Below are 19,821 nucleotides of genomic sequence, written 5' to 3' on the forward strand. Positions count from 1 at the left end.
TCAAGAAGGGTTTTGGCTTCCACAGCTCCCACTTGCATAAAATTACGTGAATTTCTGTCGCCTTCACTTTCATCCTTTTAATGAAACAATTCGTTTGATAGTGATCAAAATCAGCCGCTAGTGGTTAAAATTTCTCGATTAGGGTGAATAATTTTTTTTTCACACCCTGTTAAGTTTCCTTTGCAGGTACCTTCTTCTTGATTGGAACTAAGAGAAGGACACCAGCGGAAAGAAATTAATAGACATCTGGCAAGTGGGAAGATAATTGCCGTTGCGCACTTCTTTTAGATGATTGGGGCAAAAAAAAAAAAAAAGTGACAAGCTGCGATTCAGACTGCAGAAGAAATGTTGCCAACCTCCATCAGTCAAGGTCACTTTGATCCTATCTGTGGCAGTCATTATCATATTTGCCATATGGACTTCTAATGAAGAGTAACCAAAGCTTCTGTCATCTGCGTTCTGTTGCTGTAACTGAAAAATAGGACTTGATAGGACTTGTTTAGTGGAGTAATGGGATGTAACCGCTGGTCCTGCCCACTTTCTCCACCCACACTATCCAACACCGCAGCACTGTCCCCCTCTCTACCTCCTTCACGGTGATGGATCAAGGTTGTCACAGCTCTCTCTTTGTCTTTGTGAGTGGACTAACTAGGGTGCAGTCAAATCTTTCCCCTTCATTTCTCCATTTCATCCCATTCACTGGGTGTAAGGAGGATGGAGGAGAAGAGATTTGGGGGTCCATTGCTCATTTTTGAAGACAACTGGGGGAATCATGCCTTTCATCATCCACTCAAGAGAGAAAGAAAGAGAGACTGAGTGTGTGTGTGTGTGTAAAAGGAAGTCTTTGTTAATCTCTAGGAATCACACCAGTGCTTTCTTTCATTCTTTCTCTTGTTCCTTTTTAATTAGACCTCATCTTCTTTTGCTCTCTCACACATTACTCCAGGAGCCTCTTGGGACCGCCCCTAACTCTCCCGTCTCTTGCTTTTTCACACATTTCTCCCTTATTCACACACACGCACAGACATGACAGAAAGAGACATTGGAGCAGCTCAAGCTTTTTTTCCTCCTTCCTGCCCTCTTTCCTTTTTCATCTCATTTGTTCTCTCTCGTTTGCACCATCCTCCCATCCCTCATCTGGCCGTGTTTATGCTTGGGAGAGCGTTTTAATGGATGAAAATGGGGTTTGATTAAAAGGAGCCACATCAGAGGAAACTGGAGTGTTCTAAACCAGTCACAGAACGGCAGGAAGTGAGGCGCTGAACGGGAAGATTGACAGGATGACTCAAACAGAGAGACAAGTTTGAAAAAGCAGAGAATGGAAGCTCAACCAAGAGAAAGAGAGTGGACAGAAAATGCTGGGCCAGTGCAACATTCCCAGTTGGGTTTGAGTGTCTTAGAAACACACAAAGAGTGGAGGACAGGACTAACTGATGTTGAGGTAAAAAACGAAAGCAATTTGATGGAAAGAGCTCTCTGTGGGAAAGAAAATCACTGGTTATCAAGGGTAGAAATAAAGGATATTAAAAACAAGCTTTGTTTGAAACACTGTTGACAACAAACTGGCACAAAATGAGGGGGTGGCTTTGAAAGCAGGCAGAGAGAAGAGACGGGTATACAGAAAAAGCAAAGGACAGACTGCGGAGTTCAAATGGAGGCCAATCATGGTGAATGTTGGAGGTGCAAAGGATGAGAAAATGAGCAGAGTTGAAAAAGAAAATGTGAAAATGATGTTCGGGACTGGTGAAAGAAAGAGCTGAGATAGGACAGGGAGCAGAAACAAAGAAGACTGAAATCCGCTGGTGTGGTTAGAGGGAGACGGCAGAGAGAGAGAGAGAGAGACAATGTTACAGCGCAGAGAACGATGATGGGAGGGGAGGGAGACGAAGTCGTAATTAAAAAGTGTGAGATTTTAACATCTGAATTGTCTACGGTTAGCTGGGGAAACTATCTCTGGAGAGCGGGAAAAAGAGAAAAGGAGGGAGGGGTGGAGAGGACGGGGAGGATCTTTACTCACAGTTAGATCAATAGACTTCTCTCTCTTGTTGTATCTAATTGCACAGGCTCTGACTCAAGGTGATTTGGGTTTTCTCTTGTTGTGTGCAAGCGTCTGTACGTTTTACAAATGAAGGCGTGCAGTTATTTATTCAGCAAGAAATGTGTTGAGATAAGCTGAAAATGACAAGGTTGCAGACCCAGCTTGTGTGAGTTTGAGTGCATGTGCTCATGTGCAAGCAAAAATCTGCGCTAACTGCTGTGCCAAAGGGCTCTCCTTCTCTAAAAGGTGGAGAGAAAGCAATCATCACTACAGGGCCCAGCAGCATCTGCTATTGATTGGCTAGTATCCACAGGTGGCTGAGCATCGATTGGCCGGGCATGCTGCCAGTGTATAGGTGGCCACATATTGATTGGTTGCTCTTCTGGATGGAATTTTATCGATCAAAGTAGCAGGAAGCCCAAATCTTCCTTGTTTTATTGTCCAAAGACTAATGATTGGATATTAGTAATGACTGACAGCTATTATTTGGTTTTGGATTGGTTGGGATATTGTTGTTTTGTTCATGTGCTAGTTCAGTGACCTCAGCAACAGTTTTTCAGTGATGTGGAGCCTGATGGTGCATTGCTGTAAACAGCCTGTTTATGCACCTGCTGCGCAAGTTACTTTGACTGTGTTAACTGGATTGTAAAAAGATGGAGAGATACAAGGCAATGTATAGACATGCAATACAATACAACAACACCACAAAGTACAGCCACAGAGATAATCCACACAACACAAACTGAACAATATAAACTTCACAACTTCACAATTTCTTGCTGGTCTTTTGTACTGTGTTACACTAGAGTGTCCTTGTTATTTTATCCACCCTCCATACTTTGCTTGGTTAGACTGCATTCTGTCAGAGGCAGAATTTGAATGTGATTATTATTTCATCATGCAGGACTTCTTATTTCTTTGCTGAATGTAGAATTGGTCAGCTTATCCTAAAAGTGCCCACCAGACAACAGGGTGGAACATCATCATAGCCATTAGGGAGCCTTATCACCCCCGTGTTGAGCAAGAGTTGGTGTGATCCCCTCAGTTTACCCTAACATACACCTGACTTCATCTGGGACCTCCTGATTCTTATCAAACATGCTTGGAGAGACTCCACCAAGGCAAGGCTGCAGGCCCTGACAGTATCAGCCCCAGGGCTCTGAGGACCTGCACCAGCCAGCTATCTGCTATTCTGCAACACCTCTTCAACCTGAGCCTGAACCAGGAGAAGATACCGGCGCCGTGGAAGACATCCTGTCTGGTTCCTGTTCTCAAGAAGACGACTCCATCTGGCCTCAATGACTATCGACTAGTTGCCTTCACAGCTTGAATGGATAAATCTGATAGTGAAACGATTCATTTCGCAGAGGTTGTGACGCTCAAATAACTTTATCCACCGTTTTACAGCCGCTTCTTTTTCTATGATTGTGTGTGAGGAAAAATACTTTTTGGGCCCCTGTCGGACCTGGAAGTTGTAATTCCACGGTTTGGCCACTATGTCAAATTGGCTTCAAAACCCAGTGCTCTTCCTTAGGGCTTGATTAGCTACCGTGGGTCATTTTTCCTTTTTCCAGTTCTGACAATAGCCTGTCGGAACTTCCTTTAATAGGTCTGAAAGTCTGAACCATCCAAAAAATGTTTTCACACTAGAAATGAACTGAACCATGGTTTTGCACTTGTAATTTTAGATCAATCTGAAAAGTCCAAAAGTCTTTACCTCAAACGAGGTGGGCGTGAAAGGGTCTTGTTATATAATGCTAATAACCTGAAACCACTAACTGACTGTTTGACTGTTTGAAACTAAGCATTTATTTCATATTGCTTTTTTCTCATCACCATTTCTCTCTGTCCGTCAGGTGGACTGTGCCCTGTCACTGGTGCGTCTGGGGAAGGAGCGAGAGATCCCAGGGCTAGAGCTCTTGTGTGATGACTTGGTCACCATGGAAACACTCGTGTATGAGACATCGTGTGAATTGAGTCTGACACTTAAAGATTTGCAGCAGCTCAGCGACATCGACAAGCTCCGCCTGCTCATGAAAAATGTAAGTGCCACCTTTCACATTTTCACTGGCAGACTTTTTTTTTCTCTATCATATAATCATAGAATCAGTAATTATATAAGTCAAACATCCAACTGATGGAACAAGAAAGAAAAAATAGTGGTCTAAGTGGAAAATGCCACCTGGGAGTCTGCTTAGCACCATAACTAATGATTATTTTCATGATGTAAAAACTGACTGTCACTCACTTGAACTAAAGAAAACTCCTTCTCTTTATACTCGCTCTGCTCTAAAGGAACCTGTGCTGCTGTAAATACCTAAATTTCTAGTTGTGGAACATACACTGTCACCTCTTTGTCAAAGTAATTAACAGAGAAATGCCAATACGGTTATAATACTAGACGTGTACTGCACAAAATATCAATATCTGATATCCTCTGCCAAAAGACCACAGATATAAAGTTGTAAAGCAGTGCCCAAGGTAGCCTTGACCTCAAATCAGAAAAGTTTCCTATAAATCTTTTCACTGAAATATCTTACTACAGAGTGAGCAATAGCTGCTAAAAAAAGACTATTATTATTAGAGTATTATGGGCTTTTGATCATACATGCTCAGTATTTTGGAACAAGATACCTTACAGTGTCCAGGATAAAACCACTTATCCTCTAGGTGTGAGGTTTAACCATGAAACAAGAAAGAATCCATCACCACAGGTTTAAAGTGACCCAGGGGTATGGAAAGGGCACATGTTCAAGTTTGTTGGTTTGAGATTCGTATTGCTCACACCATGAAATTAACCACCAGGCATATGCTGATGTTCTTATCCAGAATGATGTAGGTATAAGAGATCATCTTGTTAATAAAACTCTCTAGAGATTATCTCTCTGTCATCATCATTATTACATTCTGATAGTTTTGCATCTTTACATTGAAACATATTCATTAAAAAGTACCCTCATAGTTTTGACCAAATCATTTTTGTGGCAGAATGAAGTCATGTTGTTTTAGTCTCTGCTGACAGAATATTGCTTTCACAACGCTCCACTGTGTTAAATGTACATTTTTCAGCACGCTGCTTTGTGTAGTTCACAGTGTGTGGGGTGTTTGTTGTCAGTAAAAATAAGAAAGCTAGCCTGTCATTTCCGTGCAATTACGTCTAATTTTGAAGTTCCATAGTGTGTTTACTTTAATTCTCGGTTGTTGCTTAAAGGAACATAATGAATGCAAATTGCAACTTCAACAGGCAGCAAAGCAAACAGAAAAATTGCACTGAATAGCAGTCTCACAATACATTTCTTTTGATTTGAATTCCCTGACATTTGACAATACAGACTTTCCATGCAACAGCAGCAAGAGAGCTAAGAAAGCCAGTCTGTAGCAGGTACTACAGTTTCAAGTCCCCTTGGAGTACATAATATGAGCTGTCCTCTAAATTGTAGCTAATAACTGCCAGCTTTAGCCTGTGAGGACCACTGCCAGTAAGATCTGCCATACAGGCAGACAGCCAGCAAATGTTGTTGACTGCACTAACACATGCTGTTTGACTGGTACTCCCTTTGGGCGTTGTGAGTGTGTGTGTGTGAGTGTGTATGTCTGTGAATGTTTACCAAACTCACCTAGATTAAATGTCCCTCTTTGCCTGTGTCTGATGTCTTTCTTTATCAGAGACACAGTACAGCAAGGTAAATTGTCTGTGTGTGGGTGTGCAAGTTTGCATTTAGCATCTGAATATTGTTTTGAATCTCAGTTTTTTTGTGTGTTCAGATCAGCTCTCTTATCTGTATATCCTGAGTCAGAGCTGTCACAGGATGGGTACGAGGCTCTGTGAGAGATTGACATGCATCTGCACAGATCACAGCACGACCTGCATACTGTAGCTATTGTAATTCAAGTTCAGGTTTAATTGTATGGCAGTTTAAAGTAATTTGCATTGTTACATTAAAACAAAGAAAAAAAAACTTTCTGTTTTGAAGACTCCCGTCATGTGCAATGAGTGCATGGGAAGAATGTAGGCAGGTAGACAAGTAGGTTGGCCATCCAATCATTTCACGTAGGCCGAGTGAAATGATTGGACAGACTTATTTCAGGCCTTGGACAGCTACACATACCATATTTTTTTTCTTTTTATTGTCAGAGCATTTGATATATTGAATGCTGTCGAGATGTCAAAAGAATTTCAACACATATAACAAAAAATGCAACCAATTATGCTCTAGGTATGAGTTTTGACCATGGAACAGGAAAGAATCCATCACCACAGGTTAAAAGTGACCCATGGGTGTGGAGAAGTGCACCTGTTCATATCCATTTTAGTACATCGCATAAACTGCTTCCTCATTTCTTGTGTCAAATGTCTTTCTACCACCAGTCCAGCACAGAGCGCTATGTGAAAGATGCCTTCCAGTGGATGGTGCCGTTCCTGCACCGCTGCGAAGGACAGAAAGAGGGTGCTGCTAAAGCTCTGCTCGGAGAGTACCTGGTCAGCCTGGCGGAGCGAGACCTCAGCCTACCCCTCATCATCTTCCAGCACTCCAAACCTGACGTAAGTATCAGAACACCAGCACAAGTGTGGGATGGGGTGGGGGTGGGGGGGCGTCACACTTGGCTACCCATTAATGGAGGGACAACAAAATGAAAGTGCGCACACGAACTTCCTGTTTGGCTGTTTGTGCTATGTCAGGGCCAGTGTCGTAGCCCTGCGCTGTAAATGTTATATTTATGACCATATAAGGGCACAGCCAAGGACAGGTCTCTTGGCTATTAAAAAACATGCACACACACAAACACACAAACTCTCGAAGGGAAGAAAATACTCAAAGTGATGCAGGACCTTGGTGTATAAGCACAGGCTCCAGGGTCAGTCATATCTGGATACACACATACTGACCTCCCCTCCCCTCTGTCTCCCCTCCAGTGCCAGCAGAAGATCATAGGGGACCCAGACCAGCTGATGGTTGTCGCTCTGAAGTGCATCTACAGCTGTGAGAGAGATGACCAACTCAGCCTCTGTTATGACATCCTGGAGTGTCTGCCACAGAGGGGCTACGGGTCAGACACACACACACTCATGCCATGCATAATCACGTGCCTACACACACTCTGAAATGCCCACTCTTCATATTTTGATAGATTTTTTTATGGTTTTAAATACACATTAAGTTACAAATTACAACAATAAGGACCTATTTCAACTGCACAAGTGCAACGAGAAGCGCAAGGTGGTAGGTCCTAGGTACACGGACAGTGTAGGCGTCTCCATGCGCACCTTTTAAATATATATTAAATACTCTCTCAGCCAGTCACATCACTGGTCTTGTAGCTCTGAAACAGTTGTGCCAATCACAGTTAAGTATGATAACAACAGCTCAGCAAACAAAAAATGTCTGGATTGTTCAGAGCATCACGACATGAACACACACCGCCACAAATCTGTAGCTAAAGACAGATGAAGTAGGTTTTTTATCATCAGTCAGTTACTATAATAACAACAGAAATAAAAAATAAAGAAATTGATGTAGTGAAGCCATTTATATAATTATATCAGGTCAACACTATTTGAGCAATAATTCTAATGGATCTCACCTTTTAAATTAATGTTACACAACAGTGGTTGCACGCACTTTTGCTAAAAAGAAAGTTGGAAAAGAGGCTGTGATGAGCCTCGGTAATCTGATGTCTCCTCAATAAAAAAGGCTGAATATATCGAGTTATATCCGACCAGTCTGATGTGTGTGTGGTTATACTGTCGCAGCCTGGTGTCGTTTTCAGGCGATTTAATGAAGGTAAACACAGTAAACGACTGTGTGTAAAGGCACTGCTCTCCGGCGGAGCACTTCTCGGAGGCTGCAGGTTTATCAACCTATCAGTCCTGCTGCCTTCAGATGCTGCAGGGATTTAATGAAGTGAAGGAGAAGCTTTTCATACAGTATGAAGCAGCTGTTTACAACAGATACTGTAAGAATCACCCACATTCATTTATAGATCAGTACAGACCAATTTACTGACTTCCCTGCTTTAAAGATATTAAAAGTTATTTTCTGTGCCGATTTTGGTTGGAGAGTGTTTAATTAAATGAATCAAAACGAATCGTTTATATTTCAAGCATTAATCTGTTGTTGTAGCACGTTCGCAGCAAGTATTTAGTTTGATCTTGTTGATAAAATCACCAAAGCAGCAGTGGATTGACGTTGTGCCAGAAACAGACGTGGTTCTGAGACGTCTGTTTTCAGGGCAAAGTCTAGGACCAAATCTCAACCTAAATACAACAACTGTCTGTGCTGTTTTATTTGAATTAACCTCCCACCTGTCTGTGCCTCTCCTCCCACCTGTGTACCGTGCGCTCTCCACTGGGCACCAAAATACCACACAGACAGGTAAAAAAAAGTTTCAAGGTCAGGAAAATACCAAACTGTCAGAGTGCTGCTTGCGCTGGTTGTTTTGCCTCCACAAAAATACGACTCTAAGATTCATTTAGATCATGTGAAACATAATGTTAAGTTAGAAAGGCAGTCCGCCATTGTTTCATCCACAAGAATACATCGGTCTCACTGTTCCCACCTCTTTCCTCTCCTTCCACCTCTCCGCCCCTCTCCTAGGACCTATCAATAAACCTAACTACTTTCTCTGTTTCTGTCTACCACACTTTGCACTTCCCTTTTCCTCCCCCTCCTCCTCTTTCTTCCATGCTTAACTCTGACTCCAAGGAGCCATCAGTTAGCCCTAGCCACAGTCTATAGACTATTTTCTACCTCCTACTATTGCATTCTGCCCCTCTCTCCCCCACTTCGTCTGTCGCACATTTTCTTTCATATGGCAGGAGGCCCTGTCCTTTAAGTCCCCCATGAGGCTGTGTGGGTATGCAGTGCATTTGAAGGGGAGTGAATGATGAGAGAAAAAGCAAGAGCACAAAAGAGAAAACCGTTGATTAAATGGACCTGTAGAGTGTCAGAGTAGCTTAAATGAATTCAAATGACTCATTCTTAGATGGATTATCCTTTCAGTGTGCACTTTAATTGGAAAATTGAATTACTACTATAAGGAGTGCTTCATATTTGCTCTTGTCAGTTGGCTGCAATGAAGCAACTACACTTTTCAACAGTGATGTCTTTTGCCCTTTTCAACTGACGCACACAGCCTGTTTTAGCTGCACGTGTCCGCCGCACACTCGCAGCAGGACATAACTGCACTGACATGCGATATCATGGTCCTACTTCGGAGCTGCGCCGCCATCAACCGAACAGAAGTGTATTATTTTACTGAACTGTACAACAATACAGTCTGATCATGCAGGCGACTGTTAATGCAAACTAAACATTTCTTCCTGTCCTGCTTTACATAAAGGGGTTGGTTCACCCAACTGCAAAAAACAACCAAAAAACAAAAAACAGAACTTTTTTCTCCCTTCCCCTGAGTGGTATCTAGCCTGGCAGATAGTTTGAGTTTTATTTGCCCAAATTTAGAGAGATATTTGTTCCTGGGATTTCTGCCGTTACACTATAGATTCAGTGAAGGTAAATAGAGTTTTGTTTGTACTACTTGCAGTAATAAAAACATTTAACTCTACTACGGAAGAAATAACACCTATAAAAACTATAGGTATAGTTATGTACACGGTGCTGGAAGAAACCTAACTACCTTACAGAAACAGGGTATTATATAAATACTTGACTGTATATAATACTGCATGTCTCTGTCTAAATCAGTAGAGTACTGCGTTTCACACTAAGCATTTGACTTCATCCAGACAATCTTCCTTTCTGTGCTGTATGGATTAGCAATGCTGCAAAGCTCTACTGTATATGTGATGCCTTCAACTTCACATTTCTCCCAGGAGTGATTTTTTCTGACTTGCTAAGCTCTAAAATTGCCATCCCAGCCCAGAATATTACAAATTTGCAAGCTAGGAGAGAAAACATGACTTGGTAGTTTCAACCCAATTTTCTGATTTTTTTTTTTTTTTTTTTCTTTTTTTTGTGTGTGTGTGTGTGAGAGACGGCTTAATTAGGTCTAAATCTGCTCCGAAGAATGTAATGTGCATCCACCCTTAGAGAGTAAGACATGCAGAAATGGTCAGGGGACTAGATGGTGAGAGAGGGAGAGAGAAATAGAACAAGGAGAGAAAAAAAAATATTAAGAAGAGGAAGAGCTGGAGGTGGAGTCAGAGACAGTCAGAGCTGAAGAAGAGAAGGATGCGGAGAAACGGATCGAGAGGTCAAGATTCTGTGTGAAGAGAGAGCTGGTGTGTTCACAAAAAACAGACGAACACACACTCACTGACTGAAACACACACAGACACAGAAGGTTGTTTCATCAGGGTCAGTACTCTAGTGAGGAACAGGTCAGCCTGACCCAGAATCCTTTGCCTCAAGGCAAAGCATCATGGGGTTTTATTTTTAGTGGGGAATTGATACAACCTCGCAGTGGTAGGCCACACACACACTCACACATACAGTACACTGTGCAAGCATAAACACACATACAGTACAAGTAAGACACTGTATGGTACACACACTTTAACACTGTATGCAAACGTTTTTTGTACTTTATGTTCTACTTTATTTACTCCAAACACCTTATTTTGAGGACATGAACATAAAATAACCTTTTGTTTGTTTATATGTGTTTTATAATCCTAACAGGCCAGAGACGGACATCACTGCGTCACTCCATGATCAGGTGGACAAACTAGAGAAGCACCTCAGGTACAGCAGCGACACATTCGCACCAACTTTGAGCTGTCATTCCCTCTCTCCTCTGTCTTCTTCTGTCCACCCACTTCAACCAGTCAATCAGGATAAAGCTGATTTTCCAAATATAAGCTAGCTGCAGACTCAGATGCTTCTTTTACCTTTTATCTATAACAGTTCATTTAATTGAATATCTTTTGGTTTGGTACTGTTTTGGATTTTATGATGTGCATTTTTCACATTTTTGTACATTTTATGGACTAAATGAATCCAAAACAAATAATCAAAACATGAATTAATAATGCAGATTGACTCTTCTTGGTTCTTTATCCAAACATCTCTGCTGTACCCGTTGGTCAGGAATTCAAAGTGCTGAAGAGATCATCCCTTCAGTTTGGTGATTAGTGCTCCTTTGCTCTGGAAATTTTCACTTTGTAGCGACGCTTATTACTTCCCTCCCCCATAATGAGCCTGATAGAAAACACCTAGAAGGAAAAGAGACATCGATGCGCCATCAACACACACACACACGCACACACACACACACACACACACACACACATAATATCAAAGGGACGATGTCTGTCCCATGACATTTAAATAGCCTCGGGCATTTTCTCTGTTACAGGTTAAAATCACCTGCAAGTCTCTCTCTCTCTTACCTCCTCCCCCCTCCCCTTAGGGTGAACTTCCGAACACAGAGAAGTGATGAGGAGGAAGAAAGGAGGATAAGGATGAAGGCAGGGGAAGAGGGTGGGAGCCTGAAGGGAATGGGAGTGTAGATGATGATGATGATGAGGAGGAGGAGAAGGAAGCAGCAACAGGAAAGCCTGTGTTAGATTGTTGGCCTTTACAGACAAATATCCACACATATTTAAACATAGACACACACACAACCATGCACAAACACACACACACACACACAGACACACACACTCACCGAGATGAATCAGGCAGTAAATGCAAAGTGTCTGCTCTCAGAGCGCCTCCAGAATAAAAGCTGTTTTCAGCTGCTGCCACTACCGCTCGCTGGCACATTAATATGTGCACAGGGAACATGCAGACACTCCCACACACACATTTGCACTCGAGCAAACACACACACACACAGGGTTGTAAATATCAGGCCTTGTTGTCTGTCTCTGTCTTTTGCTCACGTTCACACACACACACACACACATATAGAGTCAAACACACACATGCACTCACAGGCACCTGTTTACTATGGTAATGAGTTGCAGCAGAGAGTGAACATCTGTAGCAGCACGACCCTGTTGAGACTAGGGGTGCCATGCTAATCCCACGCCAACACACACACACACACTCACACACACACACACACATCCATGCACGCTAACTCTCTCTCTCCCTCTGTCATATAAGACTGTCAGCATTCACATCCTAGACGCACAAACACACACACTTACAAAGAGGTGCTGTCTTGTTGGCATGCTGTTTATCATGTTGCTCTTCAGTCTTGCTCTACACTTTCTCCATCTGCACTGTGGTTTGCAAATTACTTTCTGCTGCCAAAATAATGAACGGCTTAGAGCATACACCTCTTCTGTCTTTTTCCTCTGTACTCTCCCTTGGATTTTTCAGGTTTTATTTTCCCGTTTTTTTTCTCCTTTGGTATTTCTTACCGCGATACCTACTTCTGCCAATCATCCTGTCTACCCCTTTTACTGAAAGAACGTGTTGATTAATGTGACTCGAAACTGTCTGGTTTTGTTGTGCAATTTTCTGTCTTTTTTTTTTTTTCTGTGATTACATGAGTGGTTACCTACGATGCTCATTATGATATATATATATGTATATTTGTGCTTATACTTTCTAGCGTGGTGGAGGTTCTGGAGAAACACAGTCTGCAGAAGCCAATCTCATATGTGAAGAACAGTCAGACCAGTGAAGAAGAAGCCCACCAACTAATGATCAAATTGTGCCGCCACACTGGACGCAAGTATGTGCTTAAAAACACACACACATTAAAAAAAATTGCCATGAACTTTCAGCACGGTATATTTACGCATGTTTGTGTGTGTCCAGAAACCCTCCAGTGAGCGAGACCGTGTGGAGAGGGCTGTTGCAGGATCTGCTAGACATGCAGCAGAATGTCTACACTTGTTTAAAACCAGAGATTTGCCACCAGGTACTGCACCCCAGCAAAACAGCAAAAAAATATATCAAAATCATATTCTATAGCCAGTTGCTGTGCAGATTTATACATTAAATAATAGCATTTGTACTAGAACATGTTATCTAAAAAAGTGGACCTGTGATTTAAAGTTAAAAAGCGTCACACTGATTACAAATTTCACACCTTGAATGGACCATAATTCACGTTTCCATCTCCTGAAGCACCGATCAAATCAAATTCTACCATGCAACTTCTCAAATGATGTTAAAACTTTTGTTCACTTAAACATTATCTCTTTTATTCCTCTGTCCTCCCCAACTGCCGCAGGTCTTCGTGGAGTCCCTGCTGTGCTCCAGCCGTGTGGAGAACGTACGCCTGGCTGGGCAGCTCATGCACTGCTCCATGGTATATTAAATATGACTCCCAACTGTACTTCACAGAGTGCATTCATTCTGCCCATTGGGATCTCCAAATATTAAAACACCCATAATTAATGCCGCAGCCTAATTGATCTCTTGATTTTTAAATGAATGCTTCCAGGTCAGCCAGGATGTTCCTGTCAGCTTGTCTTTCCGTGGTAAAGGTTACGCTCTGAAGGTGGCCTACAATAACAGTGTGGAATTAGCGTTGGCTGCTGCCAGGGAATACTTCAACTCCTCCACAACGCTGACGGACCCCTGCATGGGCCTGGCCAGGTGAGGAGGATAATGAAGAGTATTTGCATACCAAAGTGAACCAATTTGAAATTTTGGAACTTTTGAGTGAGTTTAAGTTCTTCTAAAAAGGTCATGCCACTTCTCAGTTGAACTTTACATTTAATTGGTATAGTTAATGGTTAGGATTAAAAGTAGACATGCTGTATTGAGGTAAAGTTACTTGCCATGTAACAGTGTTTGTGTGCTGTCGGAGATGTCAACCTGCGTTGTTGTGATATATGAGCAACACCATTTATTTGTGTGTGGGCGGATGTATGTTTTAGTGCTTTCATGGCAGACCAGGAAAAATAATTGCGTTTCATCTCCTATAGTACATTACAAGAGGTTTATACCAAATGTGTATTTATATGTGAGTGTATGAGTGTCTGTTGCTCATTTCAGATCACACAGGGGTCCAGTGGATGTCTAACCTTACCGTCTGTTCCTAGTGGGGAAGTGGGGCAGTAATTGGGTCGTCATTCATTTATAGTAACCAATACAGAGACCCCCCTCCACACACTTGGACATCATCATCCATTGTAACCCTCCCACAGTGTGTGCGTGTGTGCATGTGTGCGTCTTTGTTGTGTGTGAATCTGAGATATGAGACAGAACGTAGTGTCTGAACATGTGCCCGTTGCTCTGAAATTAATAGTCTGTACAGACTGGCTGCCTGTGCCCGTTAGATTAAAATAACTGCTCCACAGACACATATTTTATCCTGTGTACTAAATATCAAAGACACACAAACACACACATGCTCGGACAGATACACAAATCGCACCTGTCTGAGTCCTAAACGGATGCGGTCGGTGGCACCAGGCATGAGTTTACACAAGGACAAAGAGACTTTAAAAAAAAACATACTCCAACTACTAAAGTGATCCAACAGCATCACACGCTGAGAGACGCTCATAAAAAATGGATACAAAGAGAAAAATTGAAGCATGGGAGTGACAGGTCCTTAAAAAACAAAGATTTGAATTCACATATTTTCATTTAAAGCTGCACTAATCTATTTTCATATGAGCAGTGGGTTAAATTACTGTGTGTAATGGGAAAGTTGTTGCAGAACGATGTCACCTGACTGCAGTTCCCCTCAGCTCTATGGAGCTTTTTAGCATCTTTCAGCTTATTGTTTTGGTTTTATGGCATGCAACTTTGCTGTTCTACTCATCAACATCATCTCCAGCCACAGCAGGCAACTGTTTTCAGTGGAAAAACTCTCCACTGTATGCTACCTGCCCAGCACCTAACAACTGGCAATCAAGGTTAGCGACTAGTATTTAGCTCCTGAAGTACCTGTTATTTCTCAATATTTCCTGATATTTCTTCTAGGAGTGGATAGCTAAATGGAGAGTAAATATTGGACTTACATTTGCCAAATGGCTAGAAACATGACTAAATGTCTAAATGAATTCTGTTCAATAGTGTGCAGACGTGTTCTCCATAACAGCTATATGGTGATAATATGATTTTTTTCAGTGGCCAAAAAAGCAGTTTATGCATTTTTAAGGCTTTAAAATTTCCAAAACACAAACATGCTTGTTCCAGTTATGTAAAATAGGCTTATTTGTAGTGTTGTACATGCCATACAGAGTTACATTTATGTCCTTAGGGTTAACTATAGATCTTTTGCTTCCAGTTGGTCCTGGGGAGTTTGACCCAGTGTTCTCAAACTTAATGAAATATGTTCTTGCTTTTCAAGTCAACTTTATCTTTGCTTTTTAAACTTAAGGCTAGTTGTGGTTGTGGCTTACACTTTCCTTTTACTCTGAGAGTGAGAAAAGATCAGATATTTCAGCAACTATTTAGCTGAATAAAATGGAAAGAAGTAAAAAAAAAAAAAAAAAAAAGCACTAAAGGGGATGATGATTCACGTTGCTGGTTGTCTCCCCTCTACAGTATTTTAGGTCATAGCTCATCTCTCAAGACCCTGTATGAGTGTGAGAGAGCAAGAGCAGAAATAAAGAAAGAGAAAGAAAAGACAAGAGGCTTGGTTGCGTCAGTGCATTGCTGCTTTGTATGCTGGTGTACAGCCTGCTTTGGTCAAGAGGAGGAAGGTTTCTACTACACTGTTCCATTGACAGTTACATAAGTGTTTACTTGTGCCCATGTGTGTGTTTAACAGGAAGTAGTTATCTGCAAATTACAGAGTACATCCTGCAAAGCACATAGTGACTTTTCAGTGTCTCTTGAAACTGAAATAGACATTTTTCCATCGCCTTTTCTCCACGCACAAACACAGACGCCTGCAGATACTTCACATCATGAGTACATAATCAGCATGCCCTCCTTCTGTCTCTCATTCGCCCATCAACAGCCCTTTTTCTGCTCTCATTTGCCAGGACAAACCTCTCGTTCCTGGCAAGAACACGAGCCATGCTCGAAGAGTGGGAAGCTACGTGTGGAGTGTTTTGCAGAGTGTGTGTCCTCTAGTCCGTTAACAATATCGAATCAGTCTGTTTTAAAGATGTATGCTTTGGATTGCTTTCATTACGCCACGAGAGGCTCCGAGACCCCCCCCGCCACTTCTCCATTAGTTGTCTTTGTTTGCACACTTTGAGGATTAAATAAAACTGTGGGTCAGCGTGTGATTCTTCATTGAATGCACATTCCAAGGACAAGTTTCTTCTCTCTTTAACCCACTCAAGTGAAGCTGATATCAGAACTCCTCTCTAAGCTGTTGTTTTATCTGGGATTTATGCTATTTGTAAATTAATCATTTTGTGTTGTTTTTTCTTCTTCTCTCTCTCTGCTGTATTTTGTTTTTCTGCATAATTGTGTGATGGAAAAAAAAAAACCCAAGCAAACGACGGGAGTATACTTGCATTTTAATCAGGCACACACACATTCAATGCAGTGTTACATATGCTAAGTGATGTGCTACATAATCCTATTAAGGGTAATGAGTGTGGATTGTGTTGCGAGAGAAAACTCCCCTGTTGTAGATCCGTCAAATTAGTCTAGACTTTGTAAATAAATCCATTTGAGTGGTCTCACCATGTTTCTGATAAAGACACTGAAACTTCACAAACTTAAGAGACTTAACAAATACTTTTTGCTGACAGTTAAAAAAAAGAGTCTATAACTTTACAAATCTGCACTAATATAAGTAAAACTCGTTTAGGCTTTCCCACTTAGCTGGTCATGCAATTAAATTAATTGCTTCTGCTTTACAACCAGTGTCTGGAATACTCTCCAGAATCATTAAATGTAAGTGACTATTAATGCTTTTTCATACTTAAAAAAAAGTGCCACAACTCATCTGCTGTTGTTGTAGCATCCCCAGCTGAATAGCGGATAGTCTAACTCTCCAACTGATGGTTCACAAAGGCTTTTTTTTTTTTTTTTTAACGTGTAAATACATGATACTGTAGCTCCATGAAGACACAATAAGAGCTACAAAAGGAGACAAAAACATGACCATCTTTTCACATCCTGATGGGATATAGCACTATAGCCTTATTAAATTACACTCACCAGCCACTTCATTAGGTACACTTGTGCAATCTAATGCATACAACAGCTCTGCCATATATTCTACATTTAGGAAACTTATACATTTTCAGCTTTTGTTGACATTTTCAGAAAGGTGATAATTCTACTTTATGTTTACTATTGAAGTTGTAGTGGGTGGTGGTGGTGTACTGGAGTGTATTATATTGAACGGTGTTCATAAGATTTTGTCCACTCCATTAACATACATGAGGGGGGGAAATAAAATAAATAAACTTCAATGTACAAACAATAATTTATGATAATGGCTTTTGATTTCAGTTTTTCTGCTTGATACTTTAACTTCCCTCTTTCCTTCATATTGATTTCTCTGTTCAGATCATGAGAACGTCAGCTAATATGTAAATGAAATTCCTCTTCTGGATCCCACAAGGTCATCTGCTGGTGAACTCGGGGACGGATTAATATAGCTGATTGGTAGTCATGTGTTCCTCCTTTAACTGCTTGTTGTCTGTATCAGGGCATGTCTCCAGCTGATCACAGACTGTCCTCCGGTCATCCAGGAGGAACTGGATCTCATCAGCGCCCTCAGCCAGCTGGAAGATTTCAGCGTCAGCATCCTGCCATTGCAAGGTACTACGATGTGTGTGTGTGTGTGTATTTATGGTGGAAAAAATGCTCAATTAAACACAAATGTGCTTACATTTCTGAATTTGACTTCTTAGAGTCATTCATTCAAGTGTTCTTAATTTCAACTCAGACTGAGCTCACCCGTGCACCATCCAACCTGTCTCCCTCCCTGCCATCAGTTCCTCCATCCCTCCATATGTCACCTCTTCTTGCCACTATATCTCAATATATGGTTATTTATGGATCAACTGTTGAGCAAACAACATCTGCCTGATGGCCTAATTAGGATTGAAGTGTTTGGTCTCTACATGTGTGCTGTGTATCTTTCTCACTCTCTCTCCATCCTACATGCGCACACATACACCTCCTTTTTTTTTTTATATATATATTTCTGCTCCATCTGTAAACCTGACCAATCAGTATTCACCTCCACGCTCTTTCTTTCACTCTTTTCTGGCTCCACATCGGCACCCTACCGCAACACTTTCCAGGCACGGCTCTCTGTTAAAGGGAACAGTGGAGCCGGAATGAACCAGCTTAGCCCCTCGTCGCCTCACCTCTGAACCGAGGTGTTGTTAGCCCCCGAGGCCTCTGCTCTCTCCCCCTCCCTTTGCCCTCATCAAACTGAGCTGCCAGCATAAAGCACTGTGACGGAGAGCGCAATAAACTTCCATCTCTCTTCCTCTTTCCCTCTCCTTCTTAATGTCCTTCCTTTCTTTGCATTACTTATTCCCTACATTTTCCTTTTTTTCCACTCCTTTTTTTTTACCCCCGCACCCTCAATCCTCTTTCCCCTCACGCCCTGCTGTCTATACATACTATTTTTTTCTCACTGCCCACTTATTCTTACCTGCGAGACAAAGTGAGAGCATGAGAGAGTTTAGGAAGAAAGTGAAAGAAGGAAAGGATGAGGGGAAAAAGTGGAACAGGACAGACGACAAAAACCTACAAAGAGAGAGGAAAGAAAGGGAGTTGTATGTGTTTTGTATTAGTGAGTACTGTCCTAATACCTATTTCATTGCTCAGAGCCAGACTGGCCCTGAGCAGGTTCTGTATTGCCTGCAGTACCCTCTTACTATTTATTTGTACCAACTCAAGGACACATGCACACATGCTGGATACACACAAGGAAATACACATTATTTTTCATTTTCACAACAACAAAAAAAAGCCCTATCCCCTCACACGCTCACAAACACAAGTGTAAAGTGAAAGGATTTGAGCGTAGGTAATCCGTCTCCTGCAGCACCTCCTACGGAGCCTTAGGTGATGCTTCATACACATCACCCTCCGCAGAATTCCCTGTAGGCCTCGCCCAAAGTGATGCCAAGCCATAAAGATCCTCAGTGGGGTGCAGAGAAAGCACAGGGGCCTGCAGAGGCACTATACATGCCATTTCTCAGGTTCACAGTGCAGGGTTAGCAAATAAGTATGGTAATAGATTTCTGGAGTTTCAATATTTTGAACTCAAAATTCTAAAAAAAAACCTCACTGAAGCCTGTCAAAAGATTCTCTACCATCCTCTTAATCTGGAAGAACTGATATGCTGCAAACTATTATATGTAAAATTGAATGTCTGTAATCGGTTTTAAACAATGAGCATTCAATCTGAAATAGCTTGGAATTACGTCTTGAAATGATATACAAATGGAGTCATGTGCCAGATTAGAGTTTCCAGACACAGACTGCGAAACGATGAAGGCACAAAACAAAATGTGTTTAAAAGGATTGCAAGCAACACGAGCTAAACTCTTAATTGGCTCGCTCAGTTCTTAGAGACTCTGCTTTTTTCTTGACATGCTTTTCTTAAATATAGTGATTTGTATTATACTGTATTCATACTACCAGTGTTATGTTTATGGGGTGTGTGTTTGTGTTTTGATGTTTTAATGAGCCGTATTTGAATGGCTATTTTCTGCTTTTGTGGAGAAATAAAGTTTTGTTCTTCTCTGTTCTGTTCACAAGATCTTGGTTGACATGATTCCAATGCATCAGCTGGATGAGTATAGTGACCTGTATTGACTTATTACAGATACAGTATATCAGTATTGGCATATACTGCATGTTGGCAGATGTGCAAAATTGTAATACATTAATATTTTACAGGATGCATTTGTACAGTGCTTAATTAATTTAGATAATTGTAGAGATCTTTTTTCACTTTTGACATTTAAG

General features: G+C 41.5%; 1 protein-coding gene across 1 annotated transcript in view; it reads left to right on the top strand.

Moving 5' to 3' along the window:
* nbas (NBAS subunit of NRZ tethering complex) overlaps nucleotides 1-19,821 on the top strand; it is a 160,461-nt gene that overhangs the window by 45,210 nt on the left and 95,430 nt on the right. The window contains exons 24-32 of the mRNA XM_067573103.1: nucleotides 3,895-4,080; nucleotides 6,408-6,581; nucleotides 6,954-7,087; nucleotides 10,678-10,740; nucleotides 12,563-12,685; nucleotides 12,772-12,874; nucleotides 13,190-13,267; nucleotides 13,403-13,557; nucleotides 17,537-17,649. Of these exons, the coding sequence (XP_067429204.1) occupies nucleotides 3,895-4,080; nucleotides 6,408-6,581; nucleotides 6,954-7,087; nucleotides 10,678-10,740; nucleotides 12,563-12,685; nucleotides 12,772-12,874; nucleotides 13,190-13,267; nucleotides 13,403-13,557; nucleotides 17,537-17,649 (1,129 nt within the window). The remainder of the gene's footprint in view (nucleotides 1-3,894; nucleotides 4,081-6,407; nucleotides 6,582-6,953; nucleotides 7,088-10,677; nucleotides 10,741-12,562; nucleotides 12,686-12,771; nucleotides 12,875-13,189; nucleotides 13,268-13,402; nucleotides 13,558-17,536; nucleotides 17,650-19,821) is intronic.

This window comes from Thunnus thynnus, chromosome 18 (assembly GCF_963924715.1).
Source record: "Thunnus thynnus chromosome 18, fThuThy2.1, whole genome shotgun sequence".
NCBI lineage: Eukaryota > Metazoa > Chordata > Actinopteri > Scombriformes > Scombridae > Thunnus > Thunnus thynnus.